At 44.2% G+C, this 25,742-nt stretch overlaps 1 protein-coding gene across 10 annotated transcripts in view; it reads right to left on the reverse strand.

Annotated features, from left to right (window-relative positions):
* Positions 1-25,742, reverse strand: part of ADGRB2 (adhesion G protein-coupled receptor B2) — a 162,374-nt gene that overhangs the window by 80,314 nt on the left and 56,318 nt on the right. For 9 of the 10 annotated variants that reach the window (XM_053398961.1, XM_053398962.1, XM_053398966.1 and 6 more), the window contains exons 3-4: positions 14,938-15,021; positions 4,713-4,877 (exon numbers count right to left, since the gene is read on the reverse strand). In XM_053398961.1, coding sequence (XP_053254936.1) covers positions 4,713-4,877; positions 14,938-15,021 — 249 coding nt within the window. The remainder of the gene's footprint in view (positions 1-4,712; positions 4,878-14,937; positions 15,022-25,742) is intronic. The other variant, XM_053398965.1, reaches the window with a different exon arrangement.

The following is a 25,742-nucleotide window of genomic DNA, read 5'->3' on the forward strand; positions in this document are numbered from 1 at the left end:
GTCCCATTTCTGCCTCTTTCCACAAGCTTTCAAAATAGAGGAAAGTAAGTGTAAAGGTTAAGCTGCCATCAGTTGCTACCAAACCCATGTCTCTTGGATGTGAGATCACAGCAGCCATTACAAATAATATGAAAGAGGGAGAAATTTCCCAAGATAATTTGGGTTTTGCCTTGACAGTGGATGCTGATACACAGAAAACTGATTTCCATCATCCAGTTCCTCCCAAGCTGATAACTCTTTGGGGAACACCTGAACAGCTTCCTGGTCAAACTTAATCAATGCTTCATTAATCATTAAATCCATTCACAATATCTTACATCCAGACTTGCAGATGTTTTAATGATTGAAATTAGGAATGGAGTATGGTACTTCATTTTCTCTTTGCAAAAACCTGGGGAAACTGTCTTTGAAGTCTGCTGCGTTTTCCAAAAATTAATATTCAGCTTTGCTAATGTAAGAACTAGCAGGTTTTCTTTTTAATTCTGATCTCTCTGCCTTACAAGGGACCCAGGAGTTGTGCTGATTAGCGCTCAAGACAGATATTAATAATTACTGGCTTTTAATATTTTCAAAGGGAGAGAGGACATTGTTTGGTTATACCAGCATACTTTGGGGAAACCTGAGACCTTTTGTGACATGCAGGAGCCAGTGTAATGGGCTTTTACAAGTAGGGAGTGATAATTGGCCTTGCTTCACATTTCAATTGTAAGCCTGTCTAATTCACACTTCCCATTACAATATGCAAACCAAAACACAGCTACCTCTTGAAATTTGCACTTCTCTAAATTTTGCAATCCTGTTTCCAACCCCAAAATGTATGTATTAGAGAAAGTATGCATAAAATGCATATATTAGTGAAAACAATATGCAAAAATGCAGTTCCATAAATGTGTGTGTTAGGCAAAATTGCATACCAATGTATTAGGAGAAATGTGCAGTAAAATGCTGGTGGATTTTCATAGGGACTTTTTTAAAAATTACCAAAAACATAGTTTGTTCTTCTGATCTTTTTGTTGATACATCCCACTTTTTTCTTGGATTTGGTTAATTTCATGCCTGAGGAAACAAAGCAGCTACTGGACTACTTTCTAATTTCCAGCTAATCCAACGACCATTCCTGTGTAAGTTGTTCCTTGCCCCCCCCCTTTCCCCCCCCTAATATGCCTATTGGATGCCTTTTGCTGTTCTGTGTAATTTTCTCCAGAATCTAAATACGCTTTCTGGATTGTTTATCCATTGAAAGATTCATGAGGTGAAACCTAAAAACAAGATGAGGAATTATCTTTCACCTCCAACAGGCCAACGAGAAATTCAGGGATATCTAGCCTTTGATGAGTTGAGATTAAACAGAATGATGTGGAGGGGGGAAAACAACTTTTATACAGATATATAAATATTTCTACAATGACCTCCTGAGCTCTCCCGATTCAGCTTTGTTCAGTGTCTTCACGCTGGCGTTAGATTTTTCAAGCAGATAGTGATCCATCATTGATTAGCTGTCATAGGCTCTGAATGCTAATTAATGCATTTCAACTCTACAGCCTCCTTTAAATCAAAGATACTAAAAGCACCACAGTTTTCCAGGGCATGCAAAAGCCAGCACGACTTGAAAAGAAGAAGGAAGCCCAAGGGCACTTTCAAAAGCATGCCTAAAGTAAATATTCTGATTTTAAAAAATGAGCATGTCAATTAAGTATGTATGTCGCACCAGAGTTCTGAAACTTGCAACTGCAGCATGTCATGCTAGAGATGGCCACTGACTCTGATGGCTTTAAAAGACAATGAGGCAAAGTAACATTAGAAGAATATTCTGGATCAGGACAATGGTCTATCTAAGCCAGCATCCTGTTCTCACAGCAGACAACCAGATACCAGTGTTAGAAACTGAGATATGAAAGCTAAAAGCTAAATGGCACCTTAAACCTAGGTGATGGGCACAACAACGGAATGTCTAGGCACACTTTCTTTAAAACAAGAATACAAAGCTGAAAATGAACGAAATGCAGCTAAAATATTATGTTCATTTTTCACATGGTCTAGTCCTTCCCCTGCCCACCCCCCTAATATTCTAAAGAGGGTCTCTTCTCCACTCTTCAGAGACTAACTGGAAGTGGGGAGATAGAAAAAGGTCCTCCTTTCCTTCCACTCTGCAGTTTTAATCAGAAATTTTAGGTGCAGTGCTGCGCCCAGAGCTCAGAAACTGCTCACACTAATGAAATTCCCTACCACAAAATGTGCCTAGAACAATGGGAGTTTTGAACACTGCCAGATACTTGTGGGAAACCCACAAGCAGGACCTGAGCACAAGAACATTCTCCCCTCCTGCAGTTTTGAGCAACTGGTATTCAGAAACCCTTTGCCTCCCTCCATGTCTAGTAGCCATTGATAGCCTTCTCCTCCAGGAATCTGTACAATCCTCTTTTATAGCTATCCAAATTGGTGGCCATCACTGCCTCCTGGAGGAGCAAGTTCCATAATTCAACTATACGCTGCATGAAGAAACACTTTCTTTTTACTGTTGCAAATCTTCTACTATTCAGCTTCATTGGATGTCTGTTAGAGGTAAAACTGGGTGCACCGGGAACTTATCGAGGGAAGAATTTGGATCTGAAGAATTGAAACCTTCCTAGTCCCCTAGCATGCCCACCAAAATGAGGGAGGTGGGGATATACCAGCCATGCAGCTGGAATAAGCACTTTCCTCCCAGTGGAAGCAAGGAGAGGGAAATTGTAAAACAAAGGGAAAACAAAATGCAAGAGAAGACTCCCACCCTCCCTTCCTGTGCCTGGCAATGCTTTTGATATCTTTGATATCCCTTTGGCTCTCTCCTAGCCTAGAGGCAGGACGCCTCCCAGCAGTGGGGCTGCTCCTATATTCCTGGGAATGACCCACATTGAACCTCATGGGAATTGCTTCTGGGTAGGCATGTGTAGGACTGCAGTTTTGGTAATGTTTCAGGGGTGTGCGGGATGATGAAAGGCAGTTTCTGAGAATTTTCAGGTGGGGGTGGTGATCCTTGTTTACAAGATGGCCAAGGGGGCTTCCTCTTCTTTTTGGATTACAACAGTGGCAAGAGCAACAACAGCCTTGGCCCCACACTTTGAAGTGTGGTTTGGCTTGGCTTTCCTCAGCAGCTCACTTCGATGCCAAACCACCCATTATGAAGGGAAACCCATAATTTTATATTTATTCATTTATTTATGGCTGTATTTATTGCTGAATGAAACAAAAGTAGGCTGGGGGAAAGGAGCAACAGTGACAGGGTCAGATATTTCACTCTTTCACCTGACAACCCCATAATCTCAAACTCACCTCCAGCTGCTGCCTACCTTGCATTTTCCCTCAGTAGGTAAAGACAGGGAAGGGAGGGAGAAGAGAGACTGAGAAAGAGGCGAGAGGGTTAAGCATCCCATCCTCAGCACCACTGCCCCCAATTCAGTATCATCCTGCCTGCTTTTAAGGCAGCCATCCTATGCATGCTGACTGGGAGTAAGCCCCGTTGAACATCCTTCTGAGTAAACACGCACGGGATTGTGCTGGAAGTAAAATTCTGTATATCAGGGAAAGCCAACACTGTGCTCTTGTTTTGGACCAAAATTCCCATCACCCTTGCCATGCTTGCTGGGGCTGATGGGAGCTGGAGTCCATGAACATCTGCAGGCCACTGTGGTTGGCTACCCCTGCTGAATCTGTTTGGGAGATGCAATCACCCAGCTCTCAAAATAAGGGTCCATTTAAAGTAAGGTGGTTCAATGCACGGCCCTTTTGTGCCCCCTACCCAAGCCCTCACACTGCCTTCCCAAAGCTGAGTTAGTGAGGTGCTGGGCTTTGGAAAGGAGGTGTGAGGGCTCTGACAGGGTCCTAGAGTCCTCCATGCTCCTTCCCAAAGCTTAGTTAGTGCTTTCGCAACTTTGGGAAGGAGGTGAGAGAGCTCTAGGACCCTGGGATTTGTGTGTCAAATTTTGGCCTCACTCCCTCACCCCCACCCTGCAGGACAAGCCCTGCAGGTTCAAAGTACTCTTGTGGCTCACTTGGTAAGGAAAGTTGGGCTGCCCTGAGGTAAAGGATTCCTGATACACTCACTGGCTCAAAGGAGAACATTCAGTTTCTACACAATTTTGCATTACAGTATGTCCTTTTAACGGAATGGGGCATTGATCAGGCAGGAGAGATGCCTTGTTGCAGGATGGATAAAATACTCTTTAATTAAACAGGGCACATTAAAAAACGTGTGGCAAATTTACGGCAAGCTGTTTTAGTCATTTTTATTTCATTAATACTTCACAGTACTTATGGGTTATGGCTGAATTGGCTTTATAACTAATTAAACCTATTAAGTGTCTCATCCTTGCGAACCAGGATTGAACCTGTCCTTGGGGGTGGGGTGAGGTGGGGGTGGGGCGGGGTGCTGAATGGGTTACTAAATCTTCCTTGGGACTGAACTGGAAGTGACAGAGGCAAAGCTAAATTGAAAACAGAACAGAACCAAATATTTCAGAGGATGTTTATTCCTGCTTCTAAGAGTGCAGCCACATTAGCATATGAATGTTAATAATGCCAGTTGGAATGAACATTCTGGGAATACAAAACAAAGTGCGATGACAGACAGGCATCTCTCACGAAAGCAACCTGACACAACGAAGGAAGACGTAACAAAGGGGTGGAAGGAAGGGGAAACAGCAGCAAGCCCCCTCCCCATTTGCCCCGTCTACCTGGGCAGGTGGCGGTATTATTGCATATCCGGGTCTCCCGCAACAACCCGCTACATAGTGTCCCGTAAGGCGATGAGACGCAGGAGCGAGTCCGCACCTGGGTGCCTTGGCCGCAGGTCAGTGAACAGACGCTCCACTGGGACCACTCCTCTGCTGCAGGGTCTCCTGTGGGAAAGAGGGAAACACGCACACAAGCATACAGACACAGAGAAAAACTGGTTCAGCCACCTCCAGAACAGATGGAAGACCTGGAAGTAGCTCTGATGCTGTGCCCATGCACCTAGGGCTGGACAAATCAGGCTATTTCTGGTGGGCATAACTTCTGCTGGTGTTTGACCATCATTCCATTCTGTTCTCTTTCCACATTAATCTGTGTATGTGTGTGCATGTTTTTTTTAAGAGCATCAAACATTTCGTGCAAATGTGTGTTCAAGATACTTATAAAATGTATTTTCTCTCAAGATGTCCATTCCCATTCTCTGTCAGACTTCTGGGGTGTGCACTGACCACAAGATGTGGTTCAGAGACCAAATCAGTGCCTGATTTAGAGTAATAGAATCAGAGAACTGTAGAGCTGGAAGGAACCCACAGGCTCATCTAGTCCAACTAGTTGCCCTCTCAGGAATGACAGCTAAAGAATCCCTGGTGCATCTAGGCCAGTATTGATTGATAGCAATAACTCTCTAGGTTTCAGAGGGTCTCTTCTTGCCCTACCCAGAGGTACCAGGGATTGAACCTACGAGCTTTGGCATGCAAGGCAGATGCTCTACCACTCAGCTATGGCCAAGCAGCCATGTATGTGTAAGGTTCAGAGCTGAAGTAGTGCACAGAGCAGCAAGCAAGCAAGCACAGTGTTTGGAGAAGGCTGCCACAGGCAAAATGTCTATCCTAACTGAAACAGCCAACTCAGAAGAGAGAAAACTAGCAAAGCACATAGAACAGACAAGATCAACATCCCTCCCGCAAAGCACTCTGGCCGGAGGGCCTTGGCAAATCCTTTTTGTGTGTGGATGGACTTGTTTTTGAAAATTGCTATATTTGTATTGCATTGCACTTTGTATTTATTGTTGCTGTTAAATCACTTCAAGATTTATTTTTTAGGGGGAAACAATGCACAGAGTGACTAACAAACAAAGATAGAATCCCTTCTGATTAGAAGTAAGATGTGTCAGTCACAAAAACACACACACATACTGCCTCACCCTCTCCCCACCCTGGCAATTTCCATATATTGTATGGGGAAATTGGGGAGAAACATTGCAATTTTTGCAGATCACGTTATCCACAGCTCTGTTTGGTACCAAATTTTCTAATTGCTCACGAAGCTTTGGGGGCCCCCAGTTTTGGTTCAGAGGGATTTGAAGGGAGCTCAGCCTTGGATAACTCCAAAATAAGCCCAATTTCACGTAATCCTATAATTGTAGAGTTGGAAGGGGCCTCAAGGGTCATCTGGTCCAACCCCCTGCAATGCAGAAATTGCAAGTAAAGAATCCCTGGCACATGGCCATCCAACCACTGCTCAAAAACCTCCAAGAAGGAGACTCCACCAACTTCTAAGGGAGTCCATTCCACTTTTGAACAGCTCTTACCAGCAGGAAGTTCTTCCTAATTTTAGTCAGAACTTCCTATCTTGTAATCTGAATCCATTGGTCTGGATCCTCCCCTCTGGAGCAGCAGAAAACAAGCTTGCTCCATCTTCCACATGGCAACCCATCAGATACTTGAAGGTCACTATCATATCACTTCTCAGTCTTCTTTTCTCTAGGATAAACAGATCCAGTTCCCTCAGCTGTTCCTCATAATGCTTGGTTTCCAGAATATTCATCATCTTGTTTGCCCTCCCCTGCACACATTCCAGTTTGTCAATATTCTTCTTAAATTGTGGTGTCCAGCACTGGACACAGAACTCCAGGTGTGGTCTGACCAACGTTGAGGAAGGTACTATCAGTATTTTTTTCTGGGGGGATGCATATCCCTAAACATTTTGTGAATCCTTGCACTTTTGTTGATTTACTGTATTTATTTTTCCCAATTTTAACTATAAAACAGTGATTTTCTTGAGTCCAAATAGGGGGGGAAAGAACTGGGTACTATTGCTTGCCTTGGTCTGGACACCATACTTCTGGCTCAGGATTCATTAAAATCCAGTGCTCTTCCTTACAAAGTACACTTTCAAACTGAGAATTGCATAAGAAAGCTGGCACTAGGGGTTGCAGTCAACTAACCTTTACTCAGAGTAGACCCATTGACATTAATTGCCCTTATTAACTTAGGTTTCATTTATTTTAGTGGGTCTACTCTGATTAAAAGTCAGTTGACTACAAACCTTAGTTCCAATATGCATGTTAGTTTAAAAGGTGTGGATTTGTTTCTGAATCTGCAAAGATCAAATTCCTCACTCATCTCTAACCTGCAATCTGCTGGGGGTGGGAGGCAGCTGGAGTAGTTAGACATTTAGCTGTTTCCCACAGTGTATCAAACATCAAACAATAACCTGAATTGAGACAGAACCGGCTAATCACCACTGATAGAACTTCCTTACCCTATGAATCACCTCAAATGCTCATATTTGCTTTACAAATTAAACATAATGAGGTGGTAGAATTCTGGGCTGCATCATTTCAGGTCTGACATCAGGGTGTGGGTGGGTTTTGATGTTCCACAGACAAAAAGCTCCTTGCTGCAGGGAGAAAACTTGCACACTAGGGAGAGGTTGCATCCAGAACCCATCTCCTTCACCCCAATCTTCAAGTAGTGCAAGATTTCAGGGGTCCCAGGAGCTTGCCCGGGGTTCAAGTTTCATTTTGGAAATGAGGCACTGTGGAGACTGTGGTGTCTTTGTGGTTAATTTACACATATATACAATCTGAGCCTATGATGGAGGGGTTCACAACATCCACACTCAAAAAGTATCCTCTCTCAAAGCCACAGCCTTGGTTTCCAGCAGAATTCAGCCATGGCACTCCCTCCCTCCCTCCCTCCCTCCCTCTCTCTCTCTCTCTCTCTGAATCATAGAATCATAGAGTTGGAAGAGACCACAAGGGCCATCGAGTCCAACCCCCTGCCAAGCAGGAAACACCATCAGAGCACTCCTGACATATGGTTGTCAAGCCTCTGCTTAAAGACCTCCAAAGGAGGAGACTCCACCACACTCCTTGGCAGCAAATTCCACTGTCCAGCTCTTACTGTCAGGAAGTTCTTCCTAATGTTTAGGTGGAATCTTCTTTCTTGTAGTTTGGATCCATTGCTCCATGTCCGCTTCTCTGGAGCAGCAGAAAACAACCTTTCTCCCTCCTCTATGTGACATCCTTTTATATATTTGAACATGGCTATCATATCACCCCTTAACCTCCTCTTCTCCAGGCTAAACATGCCCAGCTCCCTTAGCCGTTCCTCATAAGGCATCGTTTCCAGGCCTTTGACCATTTTGGTTGCCCTCCTCTGGACACGTTCCAGTTTGTCAGTGTCCTTCTTGAACTGTGGTGCTCAGAACTGGACACAGTACTCCGCATTTTCACAGTACTCTGCACAGCACTCTGCATTTTCAGCCTGCAGCTATTTGCACCTGGGCCACATCACACACACACTTTCAACTCTAAACTCTGGCTTTTGTCCATTTCACTATCAGCCCTCTCTCCTTTGCTTTCTTAATCTTGTTTCCTTTGTTCTCTTAATGGCCCATCAATTAATCGTCATCATTACACCCACCCCACCCACCCACACCCCGGTGATCACCTGAATCAGGAAACTAAGTTAATTTAGCTAACTAAAAAGATAAGTTAATTAGCTTTTAACACATGCTGGGTCCAGGGGTTAGGTGTTTGGCACCCAGTTTAATACCCCAAGCCTTGATTAAATTCTAACACTTACTGGATCCAGCAATTTAGAGGGGTCTGGCATATTTGAACTCATGATAATATACAAAAAAGTTTATTTTTTCATGGGAGAGGGAGCATACAGAGATATAAGCAAGGGGTACTACTGTGGGTTAAACCACAGAACCTAGGACTTGCCGATCAGAAGGTCGGCGGTTCGAATCCCTGCAACGGGGTGAGCTCCTGTTGCTCGGTCCCTGCTCCTGCCAACCTAGCAGTTTGAAAGCACGTCATAGTCCAAGTAGACAAATAGGTACTGCTCTGGTGGGAAGGTAAAGGGCGTTTCCGTGAGCTGCTCTGGTTCGCCAGAAGCGGCTTAGTGATGCTGGCCACATGACCTGGAAGCTGTACACCGGCTCCCTCGGCCAATAAAGCGAGATGAGCGCCGCAACCCCAGAGTTGGCCACGACTGGACCTAATGGTCAGGGGTCCCTTTACCCTTTACCTTACTACAATCAAGAATTCTACCACTTTGTTCTGCAGAAATCAGCCATCAAGTGAGTAATTGAGTGAGAAATGACTATGGGAACTGTATAACTTAGAGAGGAATTAAGGCAGTGTAGTTCAGGGTGTCCAAGGTGTGCTTGTACCCAACCCCATCAGCTTAGAACCCACCCAAAGCCTCTCAAAACAGGATTTCAAAAAAATCCACCAATTGATTCTCTAACAAATACCGTTTATCTGTGGCACAAGAATATTTCTACCATCTTGCAGCTGTGTAACTTCCAGAGAGATGACCACACATCTATTCACTGATCCAACCACAGACATTATTTTTCCATTGGGGTCCCTTCCAACTCTACAATTTGATGATTCCATGTTGAGATTCCTGCATTTCAGGGGCTTGGACTAGATGACCCTTGGGGTCCCTCTCAACTCTACAGTTATATGATTCTATTATATATATGGCACACCATATATATTTTTCACCCTTTGGAGCTTTGGGTAACCCTCTCATGTAGGAAAAGCAGGTTTCAGCACTGTTCTTTTGGACAGCTCCCTGGATGGATGGCAAGGACATCCTAATACCTGACAGCTAAGATGAGTCTTCTTTCCCCACTGGAGCTGCTACTGAATTTTCACAGGAACATAAGAATTTCCCTTCATAGAATCATAGAGATGGAAGGAACCCCAAGGGTCATCTAGTTCATTCCCCTGCAATGCAGGAATCACAGCTAAATAATCCAAAAGATGGCCATCCAACCTTGCAAGACCACAGGCTCACCTAGGCTGCTGCTCTCCAGGGTTTCAGCCAGGAGAACATTCCCAGTCTTACTGGGAGATGCCAGGAATTGAACCTAGACCTTCTGCATGCAAAGCAGAAGCTCCATATACCACTGAGCTGCATCCCTTTCTTTCCCTTTTGTTTCACCGAAAACAAAATTCAGAGTAATTCTGGAAGCATCGCCTTCAGTGAAAACATCTAAAGAACGTTGAGAAAAGCCTCTTCATCACTACATCTCCATCAAGGAAGAAACAAACGAACTTTAAGGACCTCTAATGAAATTTCAGAGAAGGATTCTGCACATTCCTAAGCTACCACCTGTGTGCTCTTAAAATTCTAAAGTTTCCTGTTGAGCAAACCTTTTGAGCAAAGCCCAAAGTTTCTGTAAGGCCAAAGAGAGATTTCTCTGTGGGCTTTCTCACCCTGGCCTAAAAACTGACGTTTCTGTTGTTGAACTCTTGCAAATCTTTTCAGTAAAAAATTTTTGTGGGCATTGGTGCATCTGAAAAACAGCTGGCATGATTGGCCCTCTGCCCTTGAGGGCTCCCCACTTTTTCAGTCATGCGGATGCCCTTCAAAAAGCCATGGTTGGCCTGTGGAGAAAATATGTGGACCCGTCATCTGCTGAAATATGAGGCTGTCCACTCCTCGATGACCCCCAGTCAAGGCTGGTGGCTGAGGCACAGACCTGGTTCAACCAGCCTGCCTCTCTTCCCTTCTGCCCTGAGCAGGCAAGGCATTGACATTTACAACAATCTGGCTCTTTATTAGACTTGATGATCTATCTGAAGTTATTGGACGGGCTTGCCGTAGAGGACATCCATTTAAATTACAGAGGAACAGATGGAGGAGGAAGGAGGGAGGTGGGTTACATTTTTCCAAAGAGCAAGAGAGAGAAAGAAAGAGAACGCAAATATTAGCCGAAAGGGGCGTCCATGTGAGAAGTCATTCCTGCAGAACACTGACCTTCAAGTATGAGGGTAAAATGGATATTATTGTGTGTGAGAGGGGGGTGGATGCCTTCTGTTACCAGAATGCCTGGAGTAGACAAAATAAGACTCTGCTAGGAAATAAGAGGCCCAAGCCACAGTTGGTGAAATCCAGTGTATTTCCAAGGACATCAGGAGATGTCAGCCTGGGGAGTATGGTTGCTTATCACCACACTGTGTTTATCTTGATATAGGGCCTTCTTTGCAAGCCAGGAACCAATAGTTTCAGCAGGATATTTCAGAATGACTGGTATTTTTTATTTTATTTTAAAAAAGCATATAACTAGTCCGTAATTCAACCCTTCATCAGCCCATGAACACAACTGGATTTTTATAATAATTTTTGTAATAACAAAAAAGATTTCTTTGGCTATGTTTGAAACAAGAGGAAGAACTAACAAGTAGGAGGTTCTCTGTGCAGAGAAGCTGGAGGAATGCTACTGGGTGACAGAGAAGATGAAACTGCTCGACACCTATTCACCTCTGTTTTCACCAAAAAGGAAAGCAGTGCTTAACCTGGGAATAACAGAATTAATGATGCAAAGAAGGGAGCTACAGCCCAAGACAGGGAAAGTGGTGGAAAGGGAACACCTAGCTACTTTAAATGAATTCAAATATCCAGGGTCTGATTATCTGCACCCTGACTCCGTTCATGACTAAGGGGACAGTGAGTGGGGAGGCTCAGAAGCTTCACAGGCTCCAGAGTGAGACCTTATGGGTGTCATATAAGCTACAGGCACCACATTGGTGACCCATTCAGTAGCCATTGCACCAAACAAGCTTATTTATCAAGGTCAACAGACTTGCCACTATCTATATTTGCACAACTGGCTCAGCAGATCCCTCTAAATTATCCAGGATTGTAGCTCCAATTGTCTTCGCAGGCAGTGAACACAATGGCCCAGAGACTATAAATCAAAAGCAAGGAGAAAGGGAGAGGAGAGGGGAAGTGAATGGGGTTCACATTACCCAGACGAATTTGCTAAATAAATACGCAGGAGCTAAACAATTAATACATTTGTTTTCTTTATGGGTCTCCAAGGAAGGTGCTAAGAGAACGCATAAATGGAGCAAATTAAACTCAGTTGCACCAGGGAGGGGGGTGGTGGTGGAAATAGGAAGAAGGGATAAGCGCACATCATCTCAATTCGCTGTCGCCATGAAAATGATGGGGCTCAGGGGATTGGTGGGGATTGAAGATGAGATGCAGGTTTTTCAGTCATTGGAGTCTGCATCTTAATTAAAATGCATGTGACTATTGGAGCTGGAGGAGAAGCTGGTGATGAATAGCTGGTCCCAGCTTAGACGAGCTACCAGTTGTAACATCTGGCAGGCGTCTTCACCCCAAAATTGGTTGCCTTTGAGCAATGCAAGGCTGTTGTGAACATTGTAAGACAATAATAATGCCGTACTGGCAAAAGCAGAGGCCAGCCTTTGCCAACCTGGTGCCTTCTAGATATTCAGGACTGCAACTGCCCAGCCCCAGAAAACACAGACTGCATCTGAACACCAAGAATGCTCTTGTGCTTGGATCCTGTTTGCCGGTTTCCCTTTGGGGGATCTGGCTGGCCACTGTGAGAACAGGATGCTGCAACAGATGTATCCAGAAGGACTCTCCTTATGTTCCTATACCATCCTTCATCTAAAATTATTTCAGGATGCTTTGCAAACTGGGAGGGAGAAGATTTGCTGAAATGTTTCATGGTGGGACATTCCATGGCAGCGAGCAGCTGTGGTCTCTTATTTCCATCAACCCAACTTATTTTGAATATATACTACACAGTATATATTTAAGTATTCTTGACACCATCTCTTATTGGCAGTGGAGCTTTATCCATGGGGGCCAGCCTAAAGCTACCATTTCCCCTGTCAAAACAGAACACCCAACTCCAAAAATTAAGGCATTATCACTATGGAGCATCACTTTAGGGGCATTCTGGTGTGAGGTGGAGCAGGAGGAATGATGGCATCTCTCCACTCAGAAATGAGAGCAGGAATTATATGCTTTAAAATTGGGGTCCCTCATGTGGGCACCACAGTGCCTTCAGGCATGACCCCCTGGGGGCCCACCAAGGCCACCTGCCACTGAGATATTTATTTTGGCTTTTTGAAGAGATTTTTTTTTAGGGTAGAGTTCCACTTATTTGTCTGCTTTTTTTTGTTTTTGTTTTTGCCTGTTGCGGTGTGTTTGTGTGTAAGCATTAGTAGTTTCCCATTGTGAAATGGTATATTGGGGGGGCCCCTTGGAAGTATTTTATGATTTTCAAATGCGTCCCCAGGACCCAAAAGATGAGGGTCCCTGCTTTGAAAAGAGTTTTTAAAAAAGAAACAAAAGTGAATCAGAGTCAAAGATATTGAACTGAACGATGGAAAGGCCAGACTTTCTGTTCATCCCTAGCAGGGAGGCACCTCCAATGAGCAACATCTCAGTCAAAAGCCCTCAGAAATTAGGATATTTCTGCTAAAATGCAGAAGCTGTCTTAAAAAGTTGGTGTCTCCTTAAAATTAGCGACGATTTCACAAGTCTAATTAATCAATATTCAAAATCAGTGATGTTGCAAGACTGGTTGAGAAACTAACTATGCTTGTGATGGTAATGTTGTAATTTGCAATTCACAACATGGAGGTGTCTGAAAGCTCTTGAGGTCTCAGCATCAGCTGTGGGTTTATGGGCTCCAGTTCCCACTGGGCCCAACCGCTATGGCCAATGGATAGGGTTGATGGGAGCTGTACTAGAACAGCATTGCTTTGAAGTAATAATTCTTCAACATCAACTTCGTTGGACTGGTCATGTTGTGCAGACGTCTGATAATTGTCTTCCAAAGCAACTACTCTATTCCGAACTTAAAAATGGAAAGCGTAATGCTGGTGGTCAACAAAAGAGGTTTAAAAACTCTCTCAAGGCAAATCTTTTAAAAAATGTAGTATAAACACAGACAACTGGGAAACACTGGCCTGCGAGTGCTCCAATTGGAGAACAGCCTTTACAAAAGGTGTCATGGGCTTTGAAGACACTCAAACTCAGGATGTAAGGGAGAAAGGTGCTAAGAGGAAGGCACGCTTGGCAAACCCTCACCATGATCAACTCCCACCTGGAAACCTATGTCCCCATTGTGGAAGGACGTGTGGATCCAGAATTGGCCTCCACAGTCACTTATGGACCCACTGTTAAAACTGTGTTTATAGAAGACAATCTTACTTGGCTATGAGTGATCACCAAAGAAAGAAGACTAGAACAACATCTGGAGGGCCACAAATTCCCCATCCCTAAGCTAGTTTAGTTGAAAACATAAAAGGGCTTTGCAAAAGCTATAGGCTGGTCAGGTGGGGGAGCTTCTTAATTCTTGGTCAGTGATTGTACATCTCTCCCTCAAGGCTCTGGAGGTTCTTACTTCAAAATCCTCTTATGGTGACTTTGTTGAGCTCTGTCTGGCCATTAGCACCTGAGACTTGGACGAGGAGCACTGATTATATTGGAAGATGAAAGTTCAATGCAAAATAGCACAACTAGCACCAAAATTTAATTTAGGAAATCAGGGCAAGTTGGTGGGGTGATAAGATTCCAAATGTCCCCTAGAGAAGCTGTTCCAATTCCAAGTTAAATTGAGGGGAGTTCACACATTAAAATCCTTTCCTTTTAAATTTTTCATGCTGCTCATTCTGATGAAGAACCTTAACAATTTGCTTCAAATTTCAGTTTAGGAGAATTTTGGTGAAAATTGAGAGAATATGTGGAACCTCCCCAATGCCCCCTCACCTCTCTGCCACCTCCCATCCTCAGAAACACTGCAAGTCTCATCAAAACTATGCTGTATTCCCTCAAAATTCCTGGTATGTTTCACCTCAGGAGGACGCCCCAAATGTCATTCAAAATGTGTTTGAGGTGAAAAGCTGATAGCAAAACTACCATTGAGTCCTGGTCTGAGACTGTGCTAATAGTCTAAGTTGTGGCGTGGTTATGCTGACCACAACAACTTCTCCAGTTTGCAAATATGCCCACAGACCCAGTCACACACCCTGGCATGTACTGATGAGAAGACTGAAGACTGAACCTGGCTGCAAGGAAGGATTCCCTGAGAATGCCCTGATGAATTTTCTCATTTCCCCATGCTTTTCCCGTCAAGGTCATTCATTACCTGTTTGTGCCATGTACACCCCTGGTTCATCTGCTGACCGCGGCCACTGTGTCTTCACCTTCTGATCTGCTTCCACCCCATCACCTGAAAGAGGGAGGAAACCATGAAAGAGCTATCAGAGTTGGTGAGTGGAGAAAGTGGGGAGGATGTATCTGCATGCTCTGAAGGGTTCTCTGTACTCTGCAAAATACCATCATCATCATCACGTGCTATCAATGTGCACAATATTTTACCAAGTAAAAGACAAGCTCCTGCCTCAAGGAGTTGCAATCCATTTGAACCTGGAAGGGCCACTGAAAAGATGGGAGGGTCAGTAAAACTGGGGAAGCAAATGGGTGGTCTTCAACCAAGTTTAACTCAGAGTAGAGTAGACCCACTGAAATCAATAAATGTAGCTCAGTCAGGCCCATACATTCCAATACTTTGGGTAAAACTTAGTTGAATACCACCCATTTGCTTCAGTTATATCTGGTTAGTTTCCCCCTAGGGTGAGGCTGACGAACTGAGCCAAAGGCATTGTGGGAAAGGTGGGCTTTGAGAAGGGGCTTGAAGGTAGTGAGAGGAAATTCTAGGTACAGTGGTATCTCGGGTTAAGTACTTAATTCATTCTGGAGGTCCATTCTTAACCTGAAACTGTTCTTAACCTGAAGCACCACTTTAGCTAATGGAGCCTCCTGCTGCCGCCATGCCACTGGAGCACGATTTCTGTTCTCATCCTGAAGCAAAGTCCTTAACCTGAGGTACTATTTCTGGGTTAGCGGAGTCTGTAACCTGAAGCATATGTAACCTGAAGCGTATGTAACCCAAGGTACCACTGTATAAGTATGTAAAGTCAGTACTCATGTATCTTAATAAGGGGGGGGGGAGGTTGGGCTGGCGTAGGTTGACAAAATAGAAATTTATAAAATGATGGAAAGAAGAAAGAAGGCATCATGTGAAAATAACATGCAGTAAGATGAGGAGAGACAAAGTGTTATTTATCTGAGTCTTTCATAAGCCACACTTTCTCCTGAAATAAGCGCACTCCAAGGGGCATGCAGGGGAAACTAATCCTGAATCACAAAACGAAAAGGAGTACTTCACACAAATTCACAGTCAACCTAAGGAAGCTGCGTGGGTTCCAAAAAGAGACAAGACTGGAGAAGGGCAGGCCTGGCAACAATTGTTGGAGCACAGCTGCTTGCCCACGAGCCACACAACTACTGATTTGGTGAAACAGCAAGCAAATGTAGAACAAATTTATGCACAGTGAAAGCAAAAGTGTGCCAGTTCGCCCTAACTGCATAATTCAGACAAATTACAGAATCCAAATTTTCTTGGCAGGAATCTTGCTTTGCCTGCACAACATTTTATTTTAATCTTAAAATGCAGAGTATACATGATCTAGGACTTAACTACACTGGCAAAGAAAAAAAATGCTTTATATGCATTGTTTATGCATTCTAACACTGTGACACCAGATGGCACTGTGGAGTTCTGTTTTTGCTAACCTGATTTCTCATATAAAGTTTGCAACATGTTTAACTGAAAAACTTCTTTGCTGTGTCTAGATCCAGCCCTGGAGGTGAGGGATAGCAAGTGTGCATGCGCAGGGCAAGAATGGTGGGTGGCTCAAGCAGGGTTGCCATATTTCAAAAAGTAAAAACCAGGACACTCTGAAAACTTTTTTTCTGGTTTATTTGCCGGAGATCCCGGGAAAAAACGCCCCTTTCTGGAAATCCCCCCCCCCCAGACATCACTTCTACAGCTGTTTGGTAAGTTTTCAGGAGTGTGACAATGAGTGGGTGTGTATATGGATGAATAGCAGCCCCCCTCCCCCGGGCACACCAACGAGTATACAGCCCACCCACCACCACCAAGGGCTTTTGAGGGCAAATGTTTGCCCACCCATGGTCCAGATGAGCCTAGTTCAGTATTGGGCCACTTCTGAAGTTCTCCTGAAGTGGTGTCTTTGTTGCTGCACCAAGGACTCTGCCCTTTGGCTGCTTCCTTCCTTTTGCACACTGTCTATGGAGCTCCTCATCCCCATTGTGGACTTGGTGGGTCTCCGTTGTTTTCAAGTCTCCCTCTAGAGACAAAGGAACCAGCAGAGGTTATTTATGTACAGGGCAGCTGTGTGGAGATGAGGATCACAGAGACTGTCAGGCAGGGAATGTTACCCCATGCATACAAACAAAGGACAAAATGAGCAGTCAGGTAGGTAGGTGTGTGTGTGTGTGTGTGTGTGTGTGTGTGTGTGCATGAGTGTGCATGAGAGATAAGTGAAACATCCATCTCTGCATTCTACAAAGTGTTAGAGTGTGCAAGCCTTCTTGCCCTCCATCAAGCAGAATGCATGCCTCTGAGCAACAGTTCTGCTTGCCGACCTCCCCTTGGTGGCATCTGGTTCATCACTGTTTCTCAAGCAGAATTTGTTTTTTCCTCTTTGAACTCTCTCAGGGCAAAATTTAAAAAGACCCCAGTTGTTTCCTCCACTAAACATTCCGCAAGAATTCAATGTGTGTGAATGAATCTGAGATGAGGGGACGGATGTTTGAGGCACAGCTCAGTGGCAGAGCATTTACTTCAATTCCCAATGGCATCTCCAGGTAATTATCATCATCATCATCATCATCATCATCATCATTATTATTACTTATACCCCACCCACCAGGCTGGGTTCCCCCAGCCACTCTGCGTGGCTTACAGCATACAGTCATACCTCAGGATAAATATGCTTCATGATAAGTATTTTCGGTTTGTGCTCCGCGGTGACCCGGAAGTAACGGAACGCATTACTTCCGAGTTCCACCGCTCACGCATGTGCAGACGGTCAAAATGACGTCACGCACATGCGCAGAAGCGGCAAAATATGACCCACGCATACGCAGATGCACTGCCGCGTCTTACGTTCTGTTCAGGATGCGAACGGGGCTCTGGAACAGATCCCATTCGCATCCCGAGGTACCACTGTATATACAAACATAAAAGCATTAAATACCTCCCAATACACTGGCTGGGAATGTCCCGGGGCTGAAACCCTGGAGCATCACTGCCAGTCAGTGTGGACAATACTAGGCTAGATGGACCAAGGATCTGACTCAGTATAAGGTAACTTCCTAGGTTCTTAAGTTTGTCCACCACCACAATAGGGCGGCCCCCACTTTGGGCAATTTCTATCTTCCAGTTTCCCCTGCCTGCTTGTGGGGGCGGGGTGGGGAGCATTCAGAATTCGCAAAGGTACTTCTTTTTTTTTAAAATAAATGTTTATTAAGATTTTACAAATCAAAAAATTCATCATTTCAAATGTATCTTTTCCATAAATGAAGCTCACATAGAAAACAGAAACAACAAAAAAGCAAAAATATATAGCAAAAAGAAGAAAAATAGGAAAAAAGAAAAAAGAAAAATCCACTTTCTTAGATTTATAAAATTCCATACCCCGCTGTCTTGACCTCCTCACATCCCCCTTTTTTGTGTTCCTCTTTATTCCAATCAAATTCAGCAAGTTCAAAACCTTATTTAAGCCATACTTAATTTTATATTCTTCTAAATATTATGTCTCAATTTTTTAATTGTTTTAGCCCATGCCTCATCTTATATACTATGACATAATAATGTTCTGTTCATAGCCCCTTGTCCTTTTTAGCATTCTTCTTTTCATTCACATTTAACCAAATCACACAAACCCTGTTACCTTCACTTCCCACATCATATTAACACTCAAAAATTTTACAGTATTTTTGTAAATAGTCCTTAAACTTTTTCCAGTCCTGTTCCATCAGTTCTTCTCCCTGGTCACGGATTCTGCCAGTCATTTCAGCCATCTCCATGTAGTCAATCACTTGCATCTGCCACTCTTCCACGGTGGGTAGATCTTGTGTCTTCCAATACTTGGCGAGAAGTATTCTTGCTGCTGTTGTTGCATACATAAAAAATGTTCTGTCTTTCTTTGGCACCCATTGGCCAACTATGCCCAAAAGGAAGGCCTCTGGTTTCTTAGGAAAGGTAAATTTAAATACCTTCTTCAATTCATTATATATCGTTTCCCAGTAAGCCTTAACCCTTGGGCACGTCCACCAGAGGTGAAAGAATGTTCCCTCAGCTTCTTTACATTTCCAACACTTATTGTCAGGCAGGTGATAAATTTTTGCAAGCTTAACTGGGGTCATGTACCACCTGTAAATCATTTTCATAATATTCTCCTTTAAGGCAATGCATGCCGTAAACTTCATACCGGTGGTCCACAACTGCTCCCAGTCAGCAAACATAATGTTATGACCTATATCCTGCGCCCATTTAATCATTGCTGATTTAACCGTTTCATCCTGTGTATTCCATTTCAACAGCAAGTTATACATCTTTGACAAAATCTTAGTTTTTGGTTCTAACAGTTCTGTTTCCAATTTCGATTTCTCCACCTGGAAGCCAATTTTTTTGTCCAAATTGTAGGCCTCTCTTATTTGATAATAATGAAGCCAGTCTCGCACTTTGTCTTTTAATTTCTCAAAACTCTGCAGATTCAATCTGTCACCTTCTTGTTCCAAGATTTCCCAATATTTTGGCCATTTGGCCTCCATATTGAGCTTTTTCTGGGACTTAGCTTCCATAGGTGACAACCACCTTGGGGTTTTACTTTCCAGCAAATCTTTATATCTTGTCCAGACATTAAACAGAGATTTCCTGACAATATGGTTTTTAAATGCCTTATGTGCTTTAACCTTGTCGTACCACAGATATGCATGCCACCCAAAAACATTATTAAAGCCTTCTAAATCCAAAATATCCGTGTTCTCAAGAAGCAGCCAGTCTTTTAACCAGCAGAATGCTGCTGATTCATAATACAATTTAAGGTCTGGCAGGGCAAATCCACCTCTTTCTTTTACATCAGTTAAAATTTTAAACTTTATTCTGGGTTTCTTGCCCTGCCAGACAAATCTAGATATATCTCTCTGCCACCTCTTGAAACAATCCATCTTGTCCAAAATTTGCAAAGATTGAAACAAAAATAACATTTTTGGCAAAACATTCATCTTTATAGCTGCGATTCGACCCAACAAGGAAAGCTTCAAATTAGACCAAATTTCTAAGTCTTTTTTAACTTCTGACCAACATTTCTCATAATTATCTTTAAATAAATTCAAATTTTTCGCAGTCATATTAATCCCTAGGTATTTCACTTTCTTAACCACAGTTAAACCTGTTTCATTCTGAAACCTGTCCTTTTCCATTGGAGTTAAATTCTTCTCTAATACTTTAGTTTTTGACTTATTTAAACTAAATCCTGCCACATGACCAAATTCTTTGATCAATTCCAAAGCTCTTTTCATACTAGATTCCGGCTCCTGTAGAGTCAAAACCAAATCATCTGCAAAAGCTTTCAATTTATATTGTTCAGAATTCGCAAAGGTACTTCACCCTTCCAAAGGAAAACCAAGAGAGGGAAGCAGAGGGAAGTAATGGGTCAGGTTAGAACTGGGCATGGCAAACTAATCATGTCAAAGAAAATAGTTTTATTCTGATCCCAGTTCAGACCCTGTCACATGGCAGATGACATGGCAGCACAACAAGGTTGGATTCCACCCCTCATTCTCCAGCCCCAATCCTGATTCCTCAGAGGCATGGAAGATTTCCCAGAATTCCTGTCACTCACGGCACAATTACAATAATGGTTCAGGTGCCAGGGAGGGAGAAGATTAGGGCATAAGAAGGGCCTGGCTGCTGGATCAGAGCAGAGACACATCTAGTCCAGGTTCCTGTCATCACTATGGTCAGTCAGATGATGGTGATAACATTAATTTTCCACCCTTCAGCAGCAAATTCCAGGATAGGTTACAATTTGACAAGGCGACTCCTATTTGGGACATGACAACACCCATTACTGCAAAGAGTGCTCTGAGGGAGGGAGCTTGGACTGAATTCCTAACCATGACCTATAATAAATTTGGACGCAGAAGGGAGACAGAGTAAATGAAGTGTGTGAGGGTGGTGGGGGAGGTGTCACTTAAACTACATTTCTCTTGGCCTCTCCAGAAGAAGTAATTGGCACAACGTAGAAACACCAGGTTTAGGCGGAGTCTTCTGGTCAGTTTCCATTCCAACTCTACCACCTCTGGGAACCAGCATATCTCTCTCTCTCTCTCTCTCTCTCTCCATGTGGTATGTCACAGGCACATGCAGACCCACAGAGAGCCCTTCTTCCTCCCCGCCACCCTCAAGATGCACTTAACAGATTGCTACAGTGAGATGTCACAAATTTATGGCTCAGCTCACGAAAAATAACAAGAGATCCATCAAGGGCACTTTGCGTGAAATTAACAGGAACGTATAAAAGCCTGACAAAGATGCATTGTCAGCTGCGAGTCAGGAAGGGGAAGAGAGGGGAAAGGAGTAGGGGCTGTTTGATTATTTTCCCCTTATCCTACTTTCCCCATCAAAGGTTTTTTTAAAAGCCACCCAGGCAGCTTACACACCATAGATTTAGAGGACATCTCCTCTATCTCCGCCCCCCCAAATCCTGGGAAATGTGGTTTACCCATCACAGAACTATAATTCTCAGCACCCTTAACAAACTAGAGTGCCCAGGATTCTTTGGGTTTGGGGGGTGGTGGAATGTGCTTTAAATGTATGGTGTATATTTCAGCCCTAGTCTGAAGAAGGGGTCTTTCTCGAATACAAAACGAGAAGCAAAAATCATCATTCATGGCACTTATACCATGTTGGACCAATCAAGAGAATTTGTGCTGACAAGGGGGTTGAATCGGAAGCCTTGCTTGTTAAGCTGTTTGGCCCTGGGTGCACCAGCGCAGGAGGATGAGGCATCAGGCCCTGCGATGGCCAGGACTGGTACCCAGAGCCCAACCCTCTAACCTAGTATGGACAACACAGGTGGGCCTCTTTACCTTCAGGCTTTAGGTCAGGGGTACAGTCACATTCCTTCCTAGGCAAGCTTCTCAGGGATGGTGGGGACACATACAATTTATGTATTATTTATTTCATAAATGCTATACACAACTTGACTGGTTGTTTTTTTAAAAAAAGTCAAAGCATATAAATGTAAATAAATAATAATAAAAAAGCAAAAAAAGATGATTGAAAGGCACTGTAGGCTAGCTTCCAGGCACCGTCTCACATTCCTCTCTTTCCTCCATCCAGGCAAGCAAGAAACATTATCAGAATTCAGAATTCCAGGCAAAAACCCTCAAGGACAGTGAGACAGAGGGCCAGCAAAAGGTGTGGCCTGGAGAGAGTTCCAAGGGCCAGGTGGAGAGCAGAGGGCCACATGAAGTCTCCTCTAGTTAACTCTGGCAGGTCGCTTCTCCCTGGCTTGTGTCACGTGACGTTTTCCTTTTTATACTGCAGGTTTTTTATTTTTATCGGCATTTTAAATTGGGTTTTATTATTCTGTGTTTTTTTATTATTTGATTGTAAATAGCTTTGAATATTTTTAGGAGAAATGCCACTAACACATTTATATATACGGAGATAAAAGCTGCCCAGGATTTTCCCTGTTCAAGAAAAAGAGCTTGGGGAGATGCGGTCGGGAGGGCAGCTCAGCTCAAACCAATCTTACAGAGTTTTACCCTTTCTTCCCCATTTTGAGGGTTTATTCCACAGAGCACGCAGGGTCTCTGGAGGGGGTCCTGACGCCCCTCCCCACATAGGATCCCCATGTGATTACCTTGCCGCAAAGTCTTACCCTCAGGGTAAACCGAGCAGGACTCTCAGCTGTAAACTGGACCAGCTGCCTTCTTTAATGACTCCATAAACTCTCCAGTGCAGGGAAGAGACAAGCCAGGCGCTGGCAGGGTTCCTTCAGCTGCTCCCTGCTGTGGAGAGGGTTTGAAGCAGGCTGGAGGTCCGCATTGCTCTGAACAAGGTGGGGTAGGCAGTTGCAAGATTTAAAGAGGGTGCGTCAGAAGGAAAATGAATGGATATTGATTGATACTTATTAGTAACTTCGTATTAATGTAACATTTTTATATGTGACTGCGTATCTTTGCAACATTTTGTTTTAACTGTCTGCTGCTGCTTCTTTGGTGTACACCGCTTGGAAATACGTATTTTTAATACATTAAGTGGTATAGAAATTAAATAATCAATGGGCTATCATGGTACCATCTGAGAAGCAAGTCCCACTGGGTTTAGTGGTGCTTGCTACGTAAGAATGTTAAAAGAGCCTGTTGGGTGAGACCTGCTCTCCCAGTGGCTGGCCAGCTGCTCATGCAAAGCCTGCAAGGAGGACATGAGCACAAGAGCACTCTCCTCTCTTGCAGTTTCCAGCAGCTGGTGTTCATAAGCATTACTGCCTCATGCCAACCAGCCACCCATAGTCTGATAGCCTTAACTGCCATGAATTTGTCTTCAAGCCTTCCAAGTGGGTGGCCATCACTATGTTGTGTCCTGCCTCTGGAGTGCTGAAGGCAGTATGCCTCTGATTGCCAGTTGCCGGGAATCACAAGAGGGCAGGGGGCTTTTGCACTGAGCTTCCCATGGGCATCTGCTTAGCCACTGCATCTGGTCCAGGAAAGTGAGTCTCCTGACTTCAGCAGTGACTCTGGGAGAGTGGCAGGAGAAAGCAGCGAACGGCGATGCACCAGCTCTGACCATGAGGGTGCCTCATCCACAGGTAGGTCTTGGGGCACCCCCTCAGCTTGGCACCCTGGGGGGGGGGGAATCGCCTGCACTGCCCTACATCATGTGCCCTGCCCTCAATAACAGCCAGAATGCCCCCACTGCAGTTTAATGGCCTGAAAATGAAGCCAAAAAATTGGGGGCATTATTCTCACCAAGACCCAGAACTGCAAACCCATTTACAAAGTAGCTCAGTTATTTTCAAATACAGCCCCAAGGCACTCGCTATTGCACAACAAGAAATAAATCACATTCAACGTTCCCCAGAGTCAAAGCTCTGTGGTCAAAGAGGGGATCCAACTTTCACTGCCCAGCCTTGGTCCTGCCTCTGCTAAGCAAAGGCAATGCTGCCATCTCTCTACACCAAACACTCCAGATACAAAATCTCAGTAGAACTTAGAAGAGCACCTTGTATTTGCTTTTTAAGTGCTCTGTTGGTGCATTTGGGTCCTCATTTGCTGTTCCCTTTTAGATAGACTGTAATAGAATGACACTGCCCTGGCTTTCTTAGGGTTTCCAGTAACAATAAATACAGGAAAGGCAACGTGATGCTCATCTGCTGCAGTAATGGGGGCCAGGTTGTGTCATCTGTGATCGACAGAAGAAAAAATGGGCAGCAATGAAGGCGAAAGGAGCCAGGAATAGAGCGGAAAGGGGGTTATCGGGGAGGGTGAAAATTCTATTAGGCAGGAGAGTGAGACTCCCAAGGGAAGCAGCAAAGGACCGCAGGAGAGGGCTTATTTAAAATCGGACCAGGCAATGCCAGTGTGAGAGAATGTGCAGTGATTTAAAAAGAAACAGCAGGCTGGGCTTTTACTGCAACCAGAGGTTCAGGACCCTGGAAACCTCCCCTAGCAGAGGAATGGGGACAAAGAAAGAATTATATATGGTTACAATCAGGGCTTTTTTCAGCTGGAACTCACTGGAACTCAGTTCCGATACCTCTCAGGTGGGTGCCATTGCCTTTATAAGAGAACAAAGGAGGTGTTTGTGGTGAGTTCCAGCACCTCTTTTTCTAGAAAATAGCACTGGCTATAATAGGCAACAGCGTAGGGGCAGCCCCAAGACTGAGCCAAAGTCATCCCCCAAGATGACCAACACCTCACCCATCTTACCACACCACCTGCATGAGGGGGTGCATGAGCCACACACACACACACATTGGAACTCCCCACAAAGGTGTGTCTGGCACCTTGATTATACAGCTTTTGGGGGGGAGAGATTTATATACTGCCCTTTATCCACAGATCTCAGGGCGGTTCACAAGATAAAAATACAAGTAAATAGTTAAAACAGAAAAACAAAACAATAATCCACAAACACTTTTAAAAGGCTGTAGAATATTAATCAGCCAAAGGCCTGGTTGAAGAACATTTTTTGCCTGGCGTCTAAAAATATATTTGTGCATTCCACAAATGGGGAGCCATTGCAGAAAAGGTCCTTTCTCATGTTGCCACCCTCTGGACCTCATGTGGAGGAGGCACACAAAGAAGGGCCTCAGATAATGAACACAGAATCCAGGTCAGTTTATATGGGGAGAGGCAGTTCTGAGCACCTGAGATTTATATTGTTGGGACAGATTTTCCATTCTGTACACACCAAATGGGCAACAGGTTTCGCAAATGTAGTCTGATTGTATCTTATGTGCATTGAACTTAACACAGTTTCAACCATAGGAGTTTGGCGGGCGGCTGGGCAAAATTTTGCATGTTTAAATGCGGGTAAGGCAGAGAGCTTAAAAGCTCTTTCCACGCCAGGTTTTCCTGGAGCAGAAAGGGCTTTTAAGCTCTCTGCCTTGCTTGAGGGGCATGGCCCACTCAGCCTGCCAGCTCTAAAAGGATAGGGCCACTCGTGTGGGGGCAGTTCCATAGGAATTGTTGGTGTATACATGTTTTCATGTCTACATGTTACTCTTGGAACCGAACACCCTTGTAAGATGTGGTCACACTGTAGAGTCCCCATTCTGCACTGACGAAATGCCATCTCTTGGGTTTCCTGCTTGACACCTCCCCCTCTTGTCCTACCTGAAAAGTCAAGAGGCTTTTCTTTGCAGGAAAGAGAAGGAAACGTCAAGAGGGCTTCCGCACATAGCAACACCAGCAAGCTGCACCCGCAGGCTGCAGCACCAGCCCTAATTAACTCCCTTGCCCTTCAGATGTGACAAGAGGCTTTCCAAGCTCTCCCCTGCTTAG

This window comes from Podarcis raffonei, chromosome 8, assembly GCF_027172205.1.
Source record: "Podarcis raffonei isolate rPodRaf1 chromosome 8, rPodRaf1.pri, whole genome shotgun sequence".
In the NCBI taxonomy this organism is placed as follows: domain Eukaryota; kingdom Metazoa; phylum Chordata; class Lepidosauria; order Squamata; family Lacertidae; genus Podarcis; species Podarcis raffonei.